The sequence below is a fragment of the Gadus chalcogrammus genome, chromosome 22 (genome assembly GCF_026213295.1).
Source record: "Gadus chalcogrammus isolate NIFS_2021 chromosome 22, NIFS_Gcha_1.0, whole genome shotgun sequence".
NCBI lineage: Eukaryota > Metazoa > Chordata > Actinopteri > Gadiformes > Gadidae > Gadus > Gadus chalcogrammus.
In genome coordinates, this window is record NC_079433.1 from 12,781,498 (window position 1) to 12,801,757 (window position 20,260).

The 20,260-nt window shown below is 48.8% G+C and overlaps 1 protein-coding gene across 1 annotated transcript; it reads right to left on the bottom strand.

Moving 5' to 3' along the window:
* Positions 1-229: 229 nt before the first annotated feature.
* Positions 230-19,478, bottom strand: rims3 (regulating synaptic membrane exocytosis 3). Its single transcript, XM_056582506.1, has 6 exons — positions 19,143-19,478; positions 2,371-2,512; positions 1,862-1,974; positions 1,158-1,259; positions 911-1,050; positions 230-488 (listed from the first exon to the last, which is right to left on the bottom strand). The coding sequence occupies exons 1-6, from the start codon at positions 19,465-19,467 to the stop codon at positions 276-278; spliced, it is 1,035 nt and encodes a 344-aa protein (XP_056438481.1). The 5' UTR covers positions 19,468-19,478; the 3' UTR covers positions 230-275.
* Positions 19,479-20,260: the final 782 nt, after the last annotated feature.

The window sequence follows — 20,260 nt, forward strand, 5'->3', positions numbered from 1 at the left end:
ATGTGTGTGTGTGTGTGTGTGTGTGTGTGCGTATGTGTGTGTGTGAGAAACGGTGGGACGATGACATGAGATTAAGTATGCGTTTCTCCTCCCCTGGTGCACATGGGTTGTGTATGAGCTTGTGTGTGGGTGTGTGTAAAATGCCTACCTGCTCTGTGCTTCAAACACAGTATATAGTATACACATACTACACTGAATTTGTGTTTGTATGTGTGTGAGTGTGTGAGTGTGTGTGTGTGTGTGTGAGCGGGGTGGGGGGGGGGGTGCGCCTGTGTTTAGGAGCAGGAGGGGCTGGTCGCACTCTCCAGGGAGGACTGGGAGAGGCGTCTGGTGAGGGGCCCGATGCTGGGGTCTGCGAGAGAGGAGGTAGGGAACAGCTTGAACCAGCCACTGACTGTGGCGGACAGGTCCAAGTCGTCCAGCAGAATCTGGGCCATGCCCATGAAGCACTTGTGGTCCATGCGGCCATAGTCGCCCCATACTATGACCTGGCGTGGAGAGAGAGAGGACACATGCAGGGCATGTTAATGATACGCTGCTGGAGGGAGAGAGGGAGTGGGGAGAGGAAGAAAGAAGGAAAGGACGAAAGAGAGCATGCATCCAAGCATGCACGAACCGACACACAAATAAAAAAAAAGTATTAATGAATTGAATAAAGAAAGAAAGACAGAAAGAAAGAAGGACAGCACTCACTCATGCATGCACGCACAAAGAAACGCCCAAACGAAAGAAAGAAAGGAAGAAAGAAAGAAAGAAAGAAAGAAAGAAAGAAAGAAAGAAAGAAAGAAAGAAAGAAAGAAAGAAAGAAAGAAAGAAAGAAAGAAAGAAAGAAAGAAAGAAAGAAAGAAAGAAAGAAAGAAAGAAAGAAAGTACAAATTAACGAATTAAGAAACAAACTAAGTCCACTTGCCTGGAGGACTTTGCCCTGAGGACTCTCGTCAAACAGAAGGGCCTGCTGGTAGGTGGGTTCCAGAGACCTCTTCACTGCTTTGGTCTTCTTCTTGGCCAAGCACACGCCGTTCTCCAGCACGTACACCTTCACGTACGTTGCTGAGGAGGAGAGCACAACGCGGATCAAATAAGGGCCATACATCAGGATCTACATCTGGATTCTAGAACGTTCTAGATTCCCTGCTAGGGAGTGTTAGCATGGTTACCTGGTGAGTTTTTGGAACCTGGTTTACGGGTCAACCCTCTAGCCTGGTTGACCTCCACTTCCAGCTGTCCTCCTCTGTCCACCATACCAACGTTGACATCCCCTGAGAACACACAAGATACAAATGCAAACCTAGCAATTGTAAGTGCTTGACACTTGCATCTATCAACATCTATACTGTACCGACAGTGATACATTGTTTTTGTTTCTCTTTCTTCTGACAAAGTACTCACTGTAAGTCGCTTTGGATAAAAGTGTCTGCTAAATGCCCTAAATGTAAATGTAAATGTTTTTGCAGCAGGTAGTACCATAAATATACTGCAGAGGGCGACAGAGAGCTGCAGGTGTGCCCCCAGCACAAGAAAGCCAAGCTCTATTTCTCCAACCTACAGTGACCTTTTGTATTAAACATTCATTTAACCAGCAAGATTAACTGTATCTTCAGAAGGGGGAAAAAAATACCACTAGTTCTCTACTGCTCTTTTAGGTTGTGCTGTGTGTCCAAAAAAATAAAACGGCAATATATATTTGATCTATTTCGAGTTTTCGAGCAAATGTCATCAAATCCAATCAGACAGACAGTAAAGTAGGTTCTCCTGCTGGGATCACCTTTCAAATACTCCCTCTAACAAGGTTAATCCAAGGTTTGATCATGTTAGAGCTCATGATGTGATTAGACTACGATAGGAGGTCAATGTTGTCTACCCATAGAGGGCGTGGCTAGGGTCTGTCGTCCGACAATCTGGGCGGGGCCGAGTCCATCCAGGAAGTCACTGAATTGGCTCTCAGGTCCCAAGCGCGTGGTGGGGAAGACAAAACTGGAAGAGAGGACATCATTGGTGTGAGGATGGATAGATTGAAGGACGATGGCTGGATATATGGATTATTATAGACGGATGGACCGATGTTCTCATGGACGGACAGGCGGACGGGTTCATGGATGGAAGATGAAGCAGAGGAAAAGTATGTGTGAGGTGGGACGGCTGGACGGGTGGGCGGAGCTATAGACGGAGGATGGATGATGATTGTAAAAAATTGATTCACGGACAGATAATGGAGTGACGATGAGTGGATTGACAATAGCTGCCGGACAGATGGACTGATGAACATGCAGACGTGGGGACGGATCACTGAACGGGCGGCCGATCGAAAGACTAGGACGAAAGACTCGCGGACTCGCGGACGGACGGACGGACGGACGGACGGACACTCACGTTCCGTCGGAGCTGTTGGAGTTGGTGCTGCCGTCCGTCGACTCCTTGCTGCCCTGCCGCGTCACGCGGTTCCTCATCTCCACGGCGATGCCCGTCTCGGTGCTGCGGCGGATGGTGCTCCGCAGCTTCTTGGTCCCGCCGTCTGAGAGGGGGTACAGAGGTCACAGAGGTCACGGAGGTCAAAGGTGCCGAGCGCGTCGTCGGCGATCGCACGCGACCGCATTAGCGTGGGATAAGCTAGCTTCGTAATCCCCCTTCCCCCCCAACAGATTCACAGGGGGTTTAAGGGAAGGGAGACATCAGAGTGCCAATGAAGAAGTTAGTGTGATATACTTTATACTGTTGGATCTGAAGCGAATGAGCAAGGCACGTTTGGCCGTTACACCACGTGGCAGTAGCATTGACCTAGTTCAGATGGGTTTCAGACTTTGGTTCAACAGCCCTTCATCTCCCGTTGATTTATTGGGCCCTGCAGTTTGATCTGGCGGTACAGATTGTCACGAGAGGAATTTGTTTGGTGGTCCACCCTGGTATGAGTTATGTGGTCCAAAGTTAACAAGACATTTAAAGCACCGGAGCGATCACAGAATGATGATGATTAATGAATGATGAACCTTGGCCCGGTTAAAGCTTGTTTTCTCTGTTGGTCAAGTCGAGTGTAACAGTGCAGTTTATCATGGCAAGTCGGTGTAATAACCCAGAACTGGTTTGAGAAGAAACAGTATCTTTCCCAAATAAGGAATACGATAACATCCTTTCAAGTTGAGCAATGCTAAAACAAATTTTAGTGATTCTTGTATCCACATAAGAATAATAATAAAACACTTAAAGCATCGCACCAATCTAAGCAAAAGTGAAAAAAAATGCTTCATGGGATCTAAAACTTTGAACACAGAAAAGGTAAAAAAGATACGACGCAAGGCTATCTGGTCAACCGCGTGTGGCCTAACAAATCGCAGTGCACCAGCTATCCTTTACTAAGGACACTAAACCATCCCCACTGCTCTGAGTCGTTATGTGGCAGAGCATGGGATGAGACTATGAGCAGGGTGTAAGAGAGAGACAGACAATAGTTCCACTCGCCTCCTTCCACAAACATCTCAACAATGTTTAGTTTGAAGAGTGCTCGCCCCGGAGAGCCAAGGCGAATGAAACCTAGCACCCACTGGGATCTCTCTGCGACACCGGAGAAACATTCCTATTGCCTTAGAAAGTCCTTTAGATGAATGTTTGTAGACACATGCAGTGCTACACTCTATCAGAAGGGACACCTATGGTGGCCGCCTTCGGGCGCCGGGAGAGAGTTTAGGAGGTCCCCTTACACACACACACACAGACACACACCCATACACACACACAGACACACACAGACACAGATAAACAGGGGATGAGGGAGGCTGAGCAATATGTTGCCAGCTCTGCTGACTCAGAATAGAGGAGAGCTGGCTATCTTAAACACACACACACGCAAACACAGAAGCGCAAACGCAAACACTCTGACAAGCACACACACATACATTTAAAAATAAGATAACAGTATTTAAGACGTCGCATTGTGAGATGAAGCAATGGTATTACATGGAGAAATTACAAACCCCCCAATAAAGCCCTCACCACCAACACCACACTTCCAAAACCCCCTTCACCATCGTCCCACCCTCCATGACTCCCAGATCCATCATCGCTTCATCTATCACCACCACCACCCCCACCTCTCCACTATCCCATACCACCTCCTTCCTCCTCACCACCCCCATCACCCAACTTCCTCCTCCCCATCCTCACCCCTCCGCCCACACTACACCTCCTCCTGCTCCAACACCAACCATTTCAAACGTCACTTCAACCATCTCATCCAACACCACCACCACCACCACCACAACAACAACCCACCACCCCGAGCACACCTTCCCTCCCCCAACGACTGCAGCCTCCATCATCCCCGTCCCATCCAACACCATCACCACAACAACCACCACAGGTGAGGTTTGTGAGGGCATTGTTCCCCACTGTATCAAGGATCGGGGGCTCCAGCCGTGCTAGCAGAGCTCCTGTCGGTAGGCGACAAGGAGCCTGCTGGGCTTGCAGCCAACCGACATGGAAGGGCCAGAGACATGCCCTGTGTCCTGCTTTATTCTCACGGGCGGATGAAGCTTTCATCGTGGGATTTGACTAAGTGCATTCTGCAATCGAGCTTTTATACGGTGTTGATTTAAAACCTCTACGGACAAATTTGTTTTTGTTTTTTACAGTTTACTACTGCTTGCCGAGTTTGTTTTCAGCCGATCGCAGACCTACAGATCTGGTCCTCCAGCAAAAGGATTGGTCCAAATTTGAGGGGAGTGAGGGGAAAGAAAGTGAAACGCACCCTTCCCCCAGATCTGAGCTCGGCTGCCAAATCAGACTTTAGATATGACCGTAAAGTCTGTTTTGTGTAGACTACGGTACCAAGGACAGGAAGGAGATGCACTGTTTCTAAGGCAAATCGGCACGGCGACTCACAGCCACCCCACTTCATTAGCCAGCGCTCCAAACTCGGTGCTCATTAAGGCGTTTCCGCCATGCCCCCAATCCATCGCCATGACAACCAGCAGACAACCGTATCTATCCCCCATCAATATGGAAATAAACAGTCTCACCCTCTCACAAAGGTTGAATAGGAAGAGTGAGAGGAAGGGCTTGGACAGAAGAGAAGAGGGGAGGAGAAGCGTCTGATCTCGAGAGTCAAGACAGACAGAGACAGAGAGAGAGACAGTGACAGAGAGAGAGAGAGGGAGGGAGAGAGAGAGACACAGAGAGAAAGAGAGAGAGACATAGAGAGACAGAAAGACTGAGAGAGACACAGAGAAAGAGAGAGACAGAAAGAGAGAGATAGAAAGACTGAGAGAGACACAGAGAAAGAGAGAGCGAGAGCGAGAGCGAGAGCGAGAGAGAGAGAGAGAGAGAGAGAGAGAGAGAGACAGAGACAGAGACAGAGACAGAGAGACTGAGAGAGACAGAGACAGAGACAGAGACAGAGACAGAGAGACAGAGAGAGAGGTCCCGTGGGTTTTGTAAATAAGCAACGGGGTGCTACTTGAACCGCGTTCTATTTATAATCCTAAAGTCTTAAACATTTGGATTTGTCATTGTGTGTGGTTGTGTTTGTGCATCGGTGCGTGCTTGTGTGCATGCGTGCACGTGTGTGTGTGTGTGTTTGTGTATGAGTGTGTGTTTGCCTGTGTGGGTGTGCAAATGTGTGCATGGGTGAAGAGGACAGGATAATGCTTCGTTGGGTATGTGAGCATTGTGAGAGACAAAGGGATTACAGCAGCCTTCTCCTCGCTCTGCTCAGCGGGCCTCAGCCACACAGAGAACGTCAAGGGAGCGTTGTGGACTACTGACATACCACCCCTGCACCTCTGCACTCGTATAGGTGGTTTGTTACAATGATGTGACATTTATGGCATATCCTCCAATCCTAGTAGGAATAGATCCACCGGCCTGTGAGTGTGCACGTGTGTGTGTTTGTGTGTGTGTGTGTGTGTGTGTGTGTGTGTGTGTGTGTGTGTGTGTGTGTGTGTGTGTGTGTGTGTGTGTGTGTGTGTGTGTGTGTGTGTGTGTGTACGCGCACGTCTGTGTGTGTGTGTCTGTGTGTGTGTCTGTGTGTGTGTGTGTGTGTGTGTGTGTGTGTGTGTGTGTGTGTGCGTACATGTGTGTTTGACAGACTATAGTTGTGCCCCAGCTGCCATGACAACATCCTCCCTTGGATATGGACACAGACAACGCCACCTGAGACATCTTGCGCCATGGCAACCATCTCATCTACGGGAGACTCTGCATTTTTGTTCATCTAACGGCAATTCTCCTCCATAAGCACTGCACTTAACATGTGCTCTGTGTGACAATGTTGCTCTGACATATCTGACTGAAGCCCTGTTTCCAAATGGTCATGTGCTTGTATATAATTATATTTACCCTGGTTATTATCGAGTGTGGCCACTAGCGATTGACTGGAGATTGATTGGATTTAAACCTTTTAACATTCTTGGCCGTATTTTCTTGTTAAAGTCTGTCAAAAAGGAATCCTTTTTATATTTGCTGTGTATAGAAGATTCGAACATCGCCTTTTGTGCAGAAATTCGGGCAACATGCAGACGCAAAAGTTGCACAGCGGCATGATGGTCTGAATATGTATTGTATCCATCTCCGCTCTACCAAACAGTAATGCATCCACTTAAGTTATCATGCGCACGGGTCACTCAGTAACGAGGCAGCCACTCCTCTCGCATCAAAACTCTCATCCAGCAATAGCTGGAGAGATCTCTTCCACTTTCCCCCGATATAATCCCTTCCTCCTCGCTTTCGCTCTCCCTCCCTCTCTCCCTCCCGTTTCCATGGAGATGGCTGTCTGCATTGCACCAAGAGCCCCAGCTGACTTGTTGCCCCCCCTCTCCCCCCCCCCCACACTCTCTTTCTCACCCTATATCTCTCTCATGCTCTCCTCACTCTCGTAGTCTATCACTTCCATCTCTCTCTCTCTCTCTCTCCCCCCCTCTCTCTCTCTCTCTCTCTCCCCCCCTCTCTCTCTCTCTCTCTCTCTCTCTCTCTCTCTCTCTCTCTCTCTCTCTCTCTCTCTCTCTCTCTCTCTCTCTCTCTCTCTCTCCCATCCCTCTCCCTCTCTCTCTCTCTCTCTCTCTCTCTCTCTCTCTCGTCCTTCAACACTTACATGCAAACCCAATGCATCCGCGCTGCCCTCCCCCCTCCCCCCTCCCCCTCCCCCCAACACACACACAAACACACTTGTGCTTGCAACCTTTCATGAACTACCTGTTTCATTTCAACAGCTCCAGTTGAAACCACCAACAGCTCCAGATGAGAGTCCTACAACTCATAATTGGAACCTGTCCTGCGTACCTCCTTGTCACAGGAGTTAGAACCTTATATGAGCAGCTGTGTGCGATTCTCTGTACATTTAGGGGAGTCGCGGGGCTGGGGGGGGGGGGGGGGGGTTGCTCAGTGGTGCTTTGCAGCAATTAGAGTGTTTCCCCAGGGCCTCAGCGCGATGAGTAATGCCCAGGAGCCTCTGTGGAGCCACTCGTAGATTACATGAGGTTTGGACACCGTTGAACAGCTCCTCACACTCCAGGCACACACACACACACACACACACACACACACACACACACACACACACACACACACACACACACACACACACACACACACACACACACACACACACACACACACACACACACACACACCACACAAAATGCAATGTCTTACAAACCATAATCTTGTTTGCTTTTACAACATGTGGCTTGTTTTCTGTGTCATTTTTGGCATTTCCATTTATCTCACTTTGTATCATTATCCCCTGCGCTCTTTATCCTCTCCTTTATGCTTCCTTCCTGGTTCCCTTCTTGCTGTACTCCTAGTGCTCTTCAGTTGTTGAATTTGTTCTCTTTAGCATCGTTTCCGCCTGCTTCTCGAACGTCTGTCAAGGCCAGTTAATTGTAGCTCACTCAACTATGTTCAATGACTTAGACCCCATCCCATTTCTACCCCTTACCCCTTCCCCTTACCCCTCCCCCTTGTTTTGAAGGGGTAAGGGGTAGAAATGGGATTGGGCCTAAGGCCCAATCCCATTTCTACCCCTTACCCCTTCCCCCTCAAAACAAGGCGGAGGGGTAAGGGGAAGGGGTAAGGGATAGAAATAGGATTGGGCCTTAAAGCTCACTCAGACACTTGAAGAGGTACCCTTGTGAGAGTGTGCGTGTTCATGTTTCTGTGTATGTTTGTGTGTGCATGCATGTGTGTCTGTTTGCTTGGGTTTGTGCATGTGTGTGTGTGTGTGTATGTGTGTGTGGGTGTCTGTGTGTAAGTGCGTGTGTTTGTGTGTGTGTTAGCATGTGTGTTTGTGTACGTGCGACGTGCGTGTGTGTTTGTGTGTGTGTGTGCATGCGTGCTTGTGTGTGTGTGCGTGCGTGTGTGTTTATAATTGCATCTGTATATGGTCCCAGTGGTCTGTGTCTCTGTGTATCTGTCTGTCTGTGTGATTACGTGTCTGGTGTCTGTCTGTCTACTTATGTGTGTCTGTGTGGTCCTATCAGTGTGCCTTAGACTGTGTGTCCGTGCATGCGTGTGTGTGCATGTGCCTGTGTGTGTGTGTGTTTGTGGGTGTGTCCTCCAGCACATCACTAAGGCCAACCTGACATTTGAAGGCACCTCTGATGAAGGCTTTTCTCATTATGTGCTGTAATATGGAAAGAAACCTCTGATGAAGGCTTTTCTCATTATATGCTGTAATATAGAAAGCTGTTTTTAGAATCCCTGGTTGCTCCGACGTGCTTATTGGTTTCACTGGTGACGTCAGCAATCCACCATCCATAGCAACAGTAACCAAGCATGGCTGGTGGAGATGAGAAATCTATGGTGGTGTCTCCATTGGACCCTAGTGGCTAAATTTGGACACGGGGAACAACGGAGGGGTGGAAGAAAGACAATTGGGAAGAGGGCTTGCATGTCCAGGCGCAGATTAAGACGTGTTACATAAGGGATACAAACAGATACATCATGAACATTCATCATTGCTTATGCATCCATAATTCCATGACCATCCGTGATCTTTTCTTTTTTCCCACCAAAAAGGAAAAAACACTCCAGGCAGAAGACCGAAGTGGAGTGCACACACTCATTTGATTGGCTGATGAGCTGTCAAATGCTCACTCCCCTTTGACCAATCGCCTATCAGCTATTTTCTTTCTGCTTATTGACCATCAGCCACAAAACAATTGTGTTCAATCTTGTGTTAATTGGTATTAGCCGTTGCAATCAGCGCTTTGCTAATCAATGAACTCATCCTTCACCCCAAGGGCTGAGTAGTATCTACACCGCATCGGTAGAGATTAAACAGTCTCCTCAGTGCCACTTTTTAATTCCCGCCAACGTTTTGGAAGAAACTACAGCACATTTCCTCTTCCACAGCTATTATATGCTAACCATTAAGTTTCCAAATTAGTTCTCTGACTCATGCCAGTTAATGTAAATTACTACAATAATACAATTCAGTAAAAATGAGTTGATATAGTGAGAGAGATAAAAAAGGGAAAAGCACGTCTATTTTTTATAGGGCCCTTGCAACCGTAAAAATGCACATTTTAAGGATCCCATTTGAAAAAATCTCATTTATTTCTAAGGATATCCTCAAAAGACAATAAAGGGCTTCAGTAAGGAGAGAAACATTCATGTTAAACATTACGAAAGACAGACAGACGGAAGTGTGCATCAAATAAAGGGGAATTCAAGCCATTGTCTTGCACACAGGACATGCAATGCAGCAGATATTGTTCCTCAGGAGAGCCAATTACATCATGCATCTCATATTCCTGCCTCTCAACCAGTACACGGCTATTGTGTGCATATACCAATGTGGGGGGCTCGCTTACACCTCGCATCTGACATCCGTCAACATCTGCTAAGCCCTCCTAGAACCATTAAACACACTTTATCGCTGCACTAATCCGCCATAACACGTGAGTTATGAAAGTACTGCAAATATAATGACGCATCCCATTGTGTCATCCCACTTAAAATACCTCAAATGCCCCACTCTTTAATATCAACTAAATGTACTTTCCTTCTTCTACTTCTTTTACACCTGTTATTTGCGTTTGTCTTATTGGTGTATGTTGTCTTATTTGTGTTTATGTCAAATGTAGTATGTTGTCTTATTTGTGCATATGCCTAATTGTTTTCTATATGTCTATCTGTTGTATAAATCATGAAATAAAAAAATGATCACAAAAAAAAAACTATGTAGGTCGCACGCATATTATTAAAAACATAGACGGTTACATAAATCGGATTTAGAGGGGCCGTTCCTCAAAATGTGTTGAGCGTCTCTTTTGGATTTTACCGAGGTCGCATCTACTTTGTGAACTCGGCCCCGTTCTACAGTCAATAAGCGAACGTGTGGTCCCAGCATATGTGCATGTTGCTACCCTGCAAGAAAATCTGCACCCACTGCCTAAAACCCTGTTCATGCTGCTGCACCAATCAGACGCCGGGAAAGCTGCAAAGCCCAGAGCCACATAGGAGCCGTGTGTGTGTGTGTGTGTGTGTGTGTGTGTGTGTGTGTGTGTGTGTGTGTGTGTGTGTGTGTGTGTGTGTGTGTGTGTGTGTGTGTGTGTGTGTGTGTGTGTGCGTGCGTGAGTGCTTGCGTATGTGTGTGTGTTATCTGTGCTGCGTGTGATTACAGCTCTCCGAGTAGAGATCAGTGGCAATGAAGCCAATATTATAGCTCACTGAAACACAGATCCTTCCAGAGTATGGACACACACACACACACACACACACACACACACACACACACACACACACACACACACACACACACACACACACACACACACACACACACACACACACACACACACACACACACACGTGCACATGGACCCAAACACACTGACTCACCTTGCACATGTTGGAACCCGACGACACAAACGCTGTAATTTCCCTCGTGTTAACACCTTGCCGGGCTGCTACTGAGGGGGTCTCACCTCATTTTCACCATTGGGGTGGGGTGAGTGCTGCAGCCGTCTAACGTGAGACCCCTCACCCTATTAGTGCGGTTTGCCGGATCAGCTAAAAGTCTGCAAACCCCCTGCCCCTCTCTCCCTGCAGGCTAGTCTACATGCCGCGGACAGCAGCCCAGCCAGGAGCCTCCTGTAATAGGGAGGACCAGCCGGCGGTCTCCGCATCCCTCCCGGGCTGCCCTCTCAGGTGCCTGGGCTTCGGAGCGATGCTCTAATGGGGAGGGCATCATCACAGCTCCCTAATGGTGGCAATCTAACTGTTAGGGGGACAGCACCTGTGGGCTTCAGCAGCCCCTGGGCACGGTGTCTATGGACGGAGGGAGAGATGAGCCTTTTGTTTTCGTGCTAAAAAGCTGTATTCCACTTTCCAAGCACCTTTCCTGTGGAACAGTGGAAGAGTAGGGGGGGGTACGCCGCATACACCGTATAGACACACACAGAAAAACCTTGTCAAAAAGCTCCAACTTCCGTACGCAGTCAGAGAGCGCGCAGATGAACGCCCTAGCCATCCACACGGCTAAGAATAGAACAGGGAACATTTAGCAGTTGGGGGTGAGGGGTGTGGATGCGTGTGCGCATGTGGTGTTGGTGTGTGCGTGTGTGCGTTTGGAGGGAGGGAGGGAGGGAGGGAGCAACAGAGGGGTATGAGTCTGTGAGAGAGAGAGAGAGAGAGAGAGAGAGAGAGAGAGAGAGAGAGAGAGAGAGAGAGAGAGAGAGAGAGAGAGAGAGAGAGAGAGAGAGAGAGAGAGAGAGAGAGAGAGAGAGAGGGAGAGAGAGAGAGAACAGAGAGAAAAAGAGAACAGAGAAAGAGAGACAGAGTGTGGCAGTAAAATTATGGATTAGGGACGATGGAATCAAGAAGATAAACAAGGCGTTTGGAGAGAGGGAGAGATAAAAAGTGGAAGGACGAAAGGAGTGTGTGTGTGTGGGGGGGGGGGGGGGGGGGGCGGAGGATGGAGTGAAGAAAAGATCACCGACTTCTTAAATAGCTCGCTCAAGCACAGCGCCAAGAACCTCCAGAACGTCCGCTTTCTTATTTTAGTTGCCGTGACGAACGTGAAGGACCAACTTCACGGGGATGATCTAAATATATATTTATACCGTCACACAGCAGGTGACGCATAAAACGGCACTATAAATAAACAGATACAGAGGGATCGTTTCTTTTGTTGTTATTTTTTATCAGCCTTGCGTTTCGCAGACGAACAATGTCAACACATAAGGGGTGACATCATCTCGTAGAGCTCTGTCCATACGCCACTCAGCCACCCAGTGATACCAGTGAGGCATTATTAACTGGTAATCAACTCAATTTGCTCCCTCCCATTGGTCCAGGGTGAGTTTTCTAACCCTGGCTTTATGGTCCATGTGGTACTGGCCATTTATCGGCCATAAAAACAGATTGAATTGCTTCTAAATCAGTGGCAGCAATTTGAATAAGGAGCACCATTATTTTAGTTTGTGTTGTGACAGTCAACCGCTAGCCATTACTGAACTACTGAGCACACGAGGGCGCACACACACACACACACACACACACACACACACACACACACACACACACACACACACACACACACACACACACACACACACACACACACACACACACACACGCACACACACGCACACACACGCACACACAACTTATTATAAAGCACCCTCACATGAACAAAAAGGGTTGGATGGTAGACTGACATAATATCAAAGAATCACATTTCCATATGTGGCGCACATCCAGCACAGGCACTGAATTCCAAAGCCTGCTCACTCATGCCTTTTCCACGAATTTCTCTCAGTGCCAAGATGGACTTGAAGTGTGTTTCCATACTCACTTAGAAAGAGATAAGTAGGCCATGTGAGTCATTCCAACGAATAAATCTCTCCCCTGACTGGACGCCCAACCGGGAAAAAAGCCTGCAGACCCGCTGTCCCTTCATGCATTTATGTGTCCTTCTTTTTATTTTATCTTTCATTTTATGTGTGTATTTTTTACATGAGTGTGTGTGTGTGTGTGTGTGTGTGTGTGTGTGTGGGTGTGTGTGTGTGTGTGTGTGTGAATGATGTATGCTGGAGGAGGGAGTGTCGGGACGATGGGGCCCATATATTGTTATGTTGGGTGTAAATAAAAAGAAAACTGCATGAATGTAATTTATTCATGAGGCATATGTCCATGGATCCTTTTTCTTACTGTACTTGTACAATACTGGAACCCATCCTCAAGCTGGATTCCATTTCAGCAATAAAACGTGTGTTAGGCGACATTGGCTTCTCTTCGTGGAACGGAAATCATATGACATAGTTCCCGCTTCTGTTTGAGTGGGCTGTGCGGGTGCGTGCCACACGCTCGCTCCATGGGCCGTAGGCACTTCACTAGCCAACGCTTTTGTAGATATTGTTGAGGAGAGAGATAGAGAGAGAGAAAGAGAGAGAGAGATGGAGGGAGACAGAGAGAGAGATTGTTGTGATAGCTTCAAGTGATAGGTCAATACATTTGTCACATCCTTATCGTGGCGGCTATTCATTAAGGAATTCTTCTCTCTCTGGCGGAAGAGTGGAATGGTATTTTGAACCCATTGAGGAGCGATCTGAAAGGAGGAAACCTTGACATGCTCAGCGCATTGTCTACCGCGGATGACTAATCGTGGGCACGCAGGCGATCACGCATGCATGCAGGGCCGCTTTACAAAATGTAATCCCCGGCCGCCACGATACAATGCATAGCGGTGCGTTGTCGGATTTTGTTCAGACAACACCGCTACCACAGTTCAGACGTCCAATTGGTTCACGTCAAAAACGTGAACCAATTGGACGACAAGAGACAAGCTTTAAAGCCACACCGCAGAGCAAACACCTAGACGAGCAGACATGGTTCTGTTCGGCCGCGCGCGCGCACTCTCTCTCTCTCTCTCTCTCTCTCTCTCTCTCTCTCTCTCTCTCTCTCTCTCTCTCTCTCTCTCTCTCTCTCTCTCTCTCTCTCTCTCTCTCTCTCTCTCTCTCTCTCTCTCTCTCTCTCTCTCTCTCTCTCTCTCTCTCTCTCTCTCCCTCTCTCTCTATATATACATATCCAGCAGAAAGGAACGATGGAGTGTGTACCAGTCCTTCCGCAAGCACACACACAACTCAAATCACTTCAGGAACCAATACAAGCTGTATCCACAAGGTAAGTGGGCCTTGGACAAGAAATGTTCCAATGGGGACACCAAGCACAACACACACACACACACTGGGTTTTTCTCTTTCAAACTTTCCGCTCATACTGAAATGCATGTGGATTATTTCCCTGACTTGGCGATCATGGCTGTGCTCCAGGAGTCTCTCTCTCACCCAGCAGTGGTTAAGCCATCTCAGGAGATAGGTCCGTCTTCAGCGGAACTGTGACTCATTGATTTAATCAGGTGTTAGTGCGCGTGTGTATGCGAGCGTGTGCATGTGTGCGTGCGTGCGTGTGTGCTAATAATAGAAAGGGAGAAAAAAAGAATGACAAGAGAAAGGCAAAAAATATCTAAATTCCCTTTTGAACAATATCCGGAAGATAATGAGACAATGGAACAGCGGGGAGCTGAGGATGGCCGAATTCAAGAAACTGATGGAAAAACATTTTAAAAAAGAGGGCAAGAGACTGCAATCGGGATATGGGCTAGTGCTGCATGTGTCCTCATGCCCCCCGCCCCCCCCCCCCCCCCCCCCCCCCCCCCCCCCCCCCCCCCCCCCCCCACCCTGAATGAGATCTATGGTTCCTCACATCTTTGATTATATTATTCCAATCATAATGATATCAGAGTTGGAGATTATGGGCTCAAGGTAATCATTATGAGAACCAACCCGACTGGCCAGACCGACCGTTTGATCGCCGCGGTCGGGGTTAACCTGATCAAGCTGCTGATTTCCTCTGTTGGTCGGGGGCCAGATTAACCCCAGCTACCACCACCATCACCACCACCACCACCTCCACCACCACCACCACCACCACCGGCACCATCGCCGCGGTGAGAACCCTCCTCCTCCAGACGAGAGCATTACAAGAACAGGTCAATCCCTTAAGAGGAGACAAGAAAAGCAGCAGAAAGCCACTGTGATCCTATTTTCAGTCAGGCTTTGTCGCTTCCCCTTTCCGGTCTTCATTCAGCCCTCCTCTGCGAATGCAAAGTGTCTTTGGTATTGTTGCGGGAGCGAGAAACAATGAGGAATTCTCTGCTTTAGCAAATGCTTGAGTCCAAAAACAAGCATTTTGTGATTTTTTTTTTGATGCATCACAGCTGCATGAGGACAGATGCCATCGACAGAAAAAAAGAAAATAATAATTAATATAAAAGGAAATGTTTATACCTAATTCACAAATTTAGCGTGGCCAGAACCTAGCCTACGGATATGCTGACACAATAACGGCACTATAACCATATTATCTGTTAATGGAGCTTTATTGGTGAGGCCCAGATATTCTGTTCTCTGCCATTTTTGCCCTTCCCTTATTCACCATTTATTCTTCCCTTTATGTCGCTGAGCCAGTCAGCCTTTCAGTGACTTTTCTCCTTTTTTTTAACTTCCTCTCGATAGTAGGTCATTATTTTTGCTATCCTTCAATCTGAAAAGGACTCTCTCTCTCTCTCTCTCTCTCTCTCTCTCTCTCTCTCTCTCTCTCTCTCTCTCTCTCTCTCTCTCTCTCTCTCTCTCTCTCTCTCTCTCTCTCTCTCTCTCTCTCTCTCTCTCTCTCTCTCTCTCTCTCTCTCCTTTTCAACCTTTTTGGTCCATTGTTATTAGCTCACCATCTTCAGGGAGCAGCTGTACCTCTCTGACACTGCCCCACCCGTCAGCCAATCAATGCACCTGTCACTCGGAACACTGCAGCCGGACAGCCAAGGTGATTGGCCCCGCTAATGACCGCCAGAAAAAAAAGATACTGTTATTTTCTTGGGGGCAAAATCAAACCTAATTAAAGTAGACCAAGCACAAAGACCTAATGACCACCCTTGTCAGGCCACCCGTCAGTGTTTCTCTGCCCGTCTAGCCACCCGTCCGTCCGTCTAGATGATTGTGTGTGTGTGTGTGTGTGTGTGTGTGTGTGTGTGTGTGTGTGTGTGTGTGTGTGTGTGTGTGTGTGTGTGTGTGTGTGTGTGTGTGTGTGCGTGTGTGTGAGAGTGTGAGTGTGGGTGTGTGGGTGTCTGTGTGTGTGTCTCTCTCTCTCTAATAGTCTAATTCCATTGATCTCTTGCCTCTAGCCTTAGCAAAGTGCGGGTGTTGTGTAAAGAGACGTATTAAGAGAGCCATTTTGCTAACGTCTTACTCAACCGGGTAGCCCCTGCCAACGTCCTTGTTATTCTCCGGGAACAGGTTTCCTCCCTCCCCTTAATAGAACAATTGCCTCTTCTCGGTAAAGTGGCCACAGCCTAGTTTCTCCTTCAATCCCCAGCAGCCGTTAAAGCTATGTGCAGGACCGGCGGCTTCAATTAATAACAAAATCAATTGGAGTGTTTTGGCTGTGCTACCGACAGTCCAGGCGGTATGTGTACGTGTACTTGTATGTGAATTTATGTGTGTGTGTGCGTATTCGCCATAATCCTCTCCTGCTCGGTTTGATGATGTCAGGGCTGCCTATCAAAGCCGTGCATTTACCAAGCAGATATATGCCGCGTAATTGAGCAGGCTCCATTGATTTCGGATCTCTGGCGCTCTGGCTACCAGTGAGGCAGTCTCTTCAGCCCACCGTGAATGATAGGGGAGGTGGAGGTGGAGGTGGAGGTGGAGGTGGAGGTGGAGGTGGAGGTGGAGCTGGGAGAGGGGACGGAGTCTTGTATGGGTGAGAACTTCGGGCCAAAGAGACGGTGATCCGGTCATGCACAGCATCAGGGGCAAATCAAATGTTGCTCTGTGCGTGTGACTTGACCAGAAGGGTCACCAAGAAGTGTGATGTCGGGAGGACAGGTAGTTGTCATGGCGACGGATGACACTGCGATTTCTTTGGTTTTCGCCTAGGCGCAGTGTGATCTTCCAGCAGCTGAGACGTCTAAATTTAGACCCCCCCCCCCCCCCAAGTGCCGCACACACACTCACAACACTGAACTCCCAGTACTGCCACCGCCCCACCAAGCCCCTCCGCTCGTCTCAACCCTGGTTTCTCTATGCTATACACACCCACACGCAAACGCGCACGCGCACGCGCACACGCACACGCACACGCACACGCACACACACACACACACACACACACCAACAGCGATGGAACGCCCTCTGGTGAGAACAGTCCTTCCATCAGACCTGGTGTCAGCTGGGCCTGATCAGCCCAAGCCCTCGGTGGGCAGGGTGTGGCATAAGAACCAAAAACTAACGTTGTCTCAAATTCCTCATCTTCTACAGTGTTGTTGTCCCTTGGCTGGGGAACAGCTTGGCAGCAGATTATTCCACCAAAGTCCCAGAAGCTCCTTGAACCTAAAGAGACCTGAGCTCCACAATGTGTTCCCTACCAGAGCGCCATGTGGTGTACCTCCGTCCGGGCTTCAGGAGCAGCTCTGTGTCTGGTTTGTGTCTTGGTTTTCATCATGCCTGCTCACTGCCTCCGAGCACAGCGGGTATAGAACCACACAACACGCAGAGAATGGAACCGTGCACAAACCTTGCATATTAGGACATGTTCACCAAGTCGGCCCTCACATGCAGGGTGTGTGTGTGTGTGTGTGTGTGTGTGTGTGTGTGTGTGTGTGTGTGTGTGTGTGTGTGTGTGTGTGTGTGTGTGTGTGTGTGTGTGTGTGTGTGTGTGTGTGTGTGTGTGTGTGTCTGCGTTTGTGTGTGCATTTGCATGTCTGTTTGCATGCATGCATGTGTATGTGTATGTGTGTGTGGGGTTTTTGTTTGTGTTTGGGTGTTTGTATGTGTATGTGTGTATGCACGGATCTTGTGTGTGTGTGTGTGTGTGTGTGTGTGCGTGTGTGTGTGTGAATGCGTCGTTCCCCAGTTCACAAAGAGATGCAGTGGGTTTCTGTAACTCTAGCTCAATGCGAGGAAGCCTTTTGTTGCAGCTGTATAGCCTCTGCAATTACACAGAGAGAACACGTGCACCGATTATATAGACCCACAGACACACACACATACACACACACACACACATACACACACACGTACAATCTCGACACAGCCACCACTGACTAGTGACTATTCAACACAATGCCCCTGATGGAATTATGAGAGACTCATTACAGGGATAAGATAAGGTAGTAGAGTCCTTCTGCCGTGAGTATATATTGTTGGAACCATTAGCATTCCGGCAGCGAGCGATAGCGTTCTTTTTGGCCCGAGTCAAAGCATTGATTTTCCCATGAAACTAAGAGGTGATAAATGTGTTAGAATGAGGCGTCCTGATCGGCAGACATACAAGGCAGTGAGCCAGAGATTATTCAGCAAATATTATCTCCAAATCCTATCCCAATAAACATATATATATATATAAATCAGTTTTAAAGCCTGAGATTCCAAACTCATTACACAAAACAGGCCCTAGGTGGCCGTGACCTAATAGAATAATACATCCAATACATTACATTTACAGCTATCAGAGCCGGCCAGGAAAGAGGGACAGAAGGCACTTTGGAGAGGGAGAGGAAATAGACCAGGAGATAGAAACCGGGTATGGGGCAATTAGGGAGGCTGAACATGAAGACGTTAGAGGGGCCGAAGTCTTTAGAGAGCCGCCCTGACCTAGCAGGGCTGGTGGGATTTCAGACTGAGAGGATAGAGAAAAGAGAGAGAGCTGTGGCAAACAGGAGACGCAGCCAGAGGCATATGAGGGGAGGAATGGCCTCTGGAGCGACGGAGAGAGGGGAGCAGGCAGGAAGAGAGAAAAACAGAGAAAAAAGGAAGAAGGACAAAAGAAAGGACAGACAGACGTTAGAAAGCAGAGAAAGGAAAAAAAAGAGCAGTCCAATGACGGAAAAGGGGAGAGACTAATGTGAAGAACAGATGAGTATATAACACAATAAAGCAAGGTTAACCTCTTCTCAATACCTCCGCAGTGGAGGCGACCGCAATACTGAAAAAAACAAACGCAAAAAAAACCACGACGGTACACAACAACAAACGGCCGAAATGGCACGTCTCCCTGCGTCCTCGCCTCCCCCCCCCCCCCCCCCCACACACATACGCACACACACACACACACACACATAAAGCGCTCAGAGACAGGGGGCCGCGGCCTCTCACCTTGCTGGTGCAGCTGCTGCGTGCTCTTGCTCCACTGCGACAGCCCCACGATGGCCACCATCTTGGCGCCCAGGCTGGACCTCCGCTTCTTGTTGCCGGCCAGCGACGCCGAGTCCCCGTTGCCGTTGGCGACGCCGCCGGGCCCGCCGCCTCCCCCTCCCCCTCCGCTGCTCCCGCCTCCGGGGCTCTTCTCCAGGCTGTACATGGCCCCTGAGATGCTGGAGGAGCGCACCACGTTGCGGGCCGAGGCACTCAGCCCGTTCAGGTGGCTTATCCCGCCGGGGCCCGGGGCCGCCACCTCCACCGAGGCGCTGCTGAGCATCATGCTGCTGTCTGTTACCCTGCTGGGGGGTGAGGGGGGGGGGGGGGATAAGAGGAGGACAGGGGGGTGGGGGGAGGGCTGGGGGGGTGGAGGAGACAGACCAGGAGGAGGAGGAGGAGGAGGGGGAGGGGGGAGATAAAGGGTTAGGGAGAGATTGTCACTTGCTATCAAGCCCCCCCCCCGGGGAGACTGTTTAAGGATTTATGTTTGATCTGTTGCGCCCGAGTGGGTGTGAGGTGTGAAGTTAGCAGCAGGTGGGTGGTGAGGGGGATGGGGGGGGGGGGGGGGGGGGGGGGGTTAAGGGGTCGCGCTCAAGGGTGGACTACGGGCTGTGAGGATGTTGGGGATTGAAGCCAGCGACATCGCTACCTGGGGATACAAGACCCCATCGTCACACGAAGACGAGCTGTCCTTTTCCCTCTCTCTCCAGCACTCTCGTCAGTGTGAGGCAGCGGCAATATCACCTGAATCACCTCCATTATTATGTCCCAAAAATGTGATCTTTTGAAGACAGAGTAAGGAATTAGAGTCAGGTTGAGTCTGAATTTTCCACCGGTTTGGGGTTTTCAGCGCGAGACTGTTTTTTATTGCAGACGCAGCATAATGTATATCCCTTCAAGTGATTAGTGAACGTGATGTCAAAAAAAGAAAAGGAAAATTATCCAAGAACAACATGGTCAAACGCAGACCTTAAAAGGTCAGCCTGACGGAAAGGTACAAATTGTAGCACACTTTCCAAGTAAAACACAGGCACGGACAAACACACACACACACACACACACACACACACACACAC

Bases quoted from the DNA above. Each gene is read 5' to 3' on its own strand.
- rims3 (XM_056582506.1), bottom strand. From the start codon at position 19,467: ATGATGCTCAGCAGCGCCTCGGTGGAGGTGGCGGCCCCGGGCCCCGGC. The intron at 2,513-19,142 runs GTGAGAGGCCGC...ACCCCCTCTCAG, and splicing joins GCAGCAGCTGCACCAGCAAG to ACGGCGGGACCAAGAAGCTG. The intron at 489-910 runs GCAAGTGGACTT...TCTCCACGCCAG, and splicing joins CTCAGGGCAAAGTCCTCCAG to GTCATAGTATGGGGCGACTA.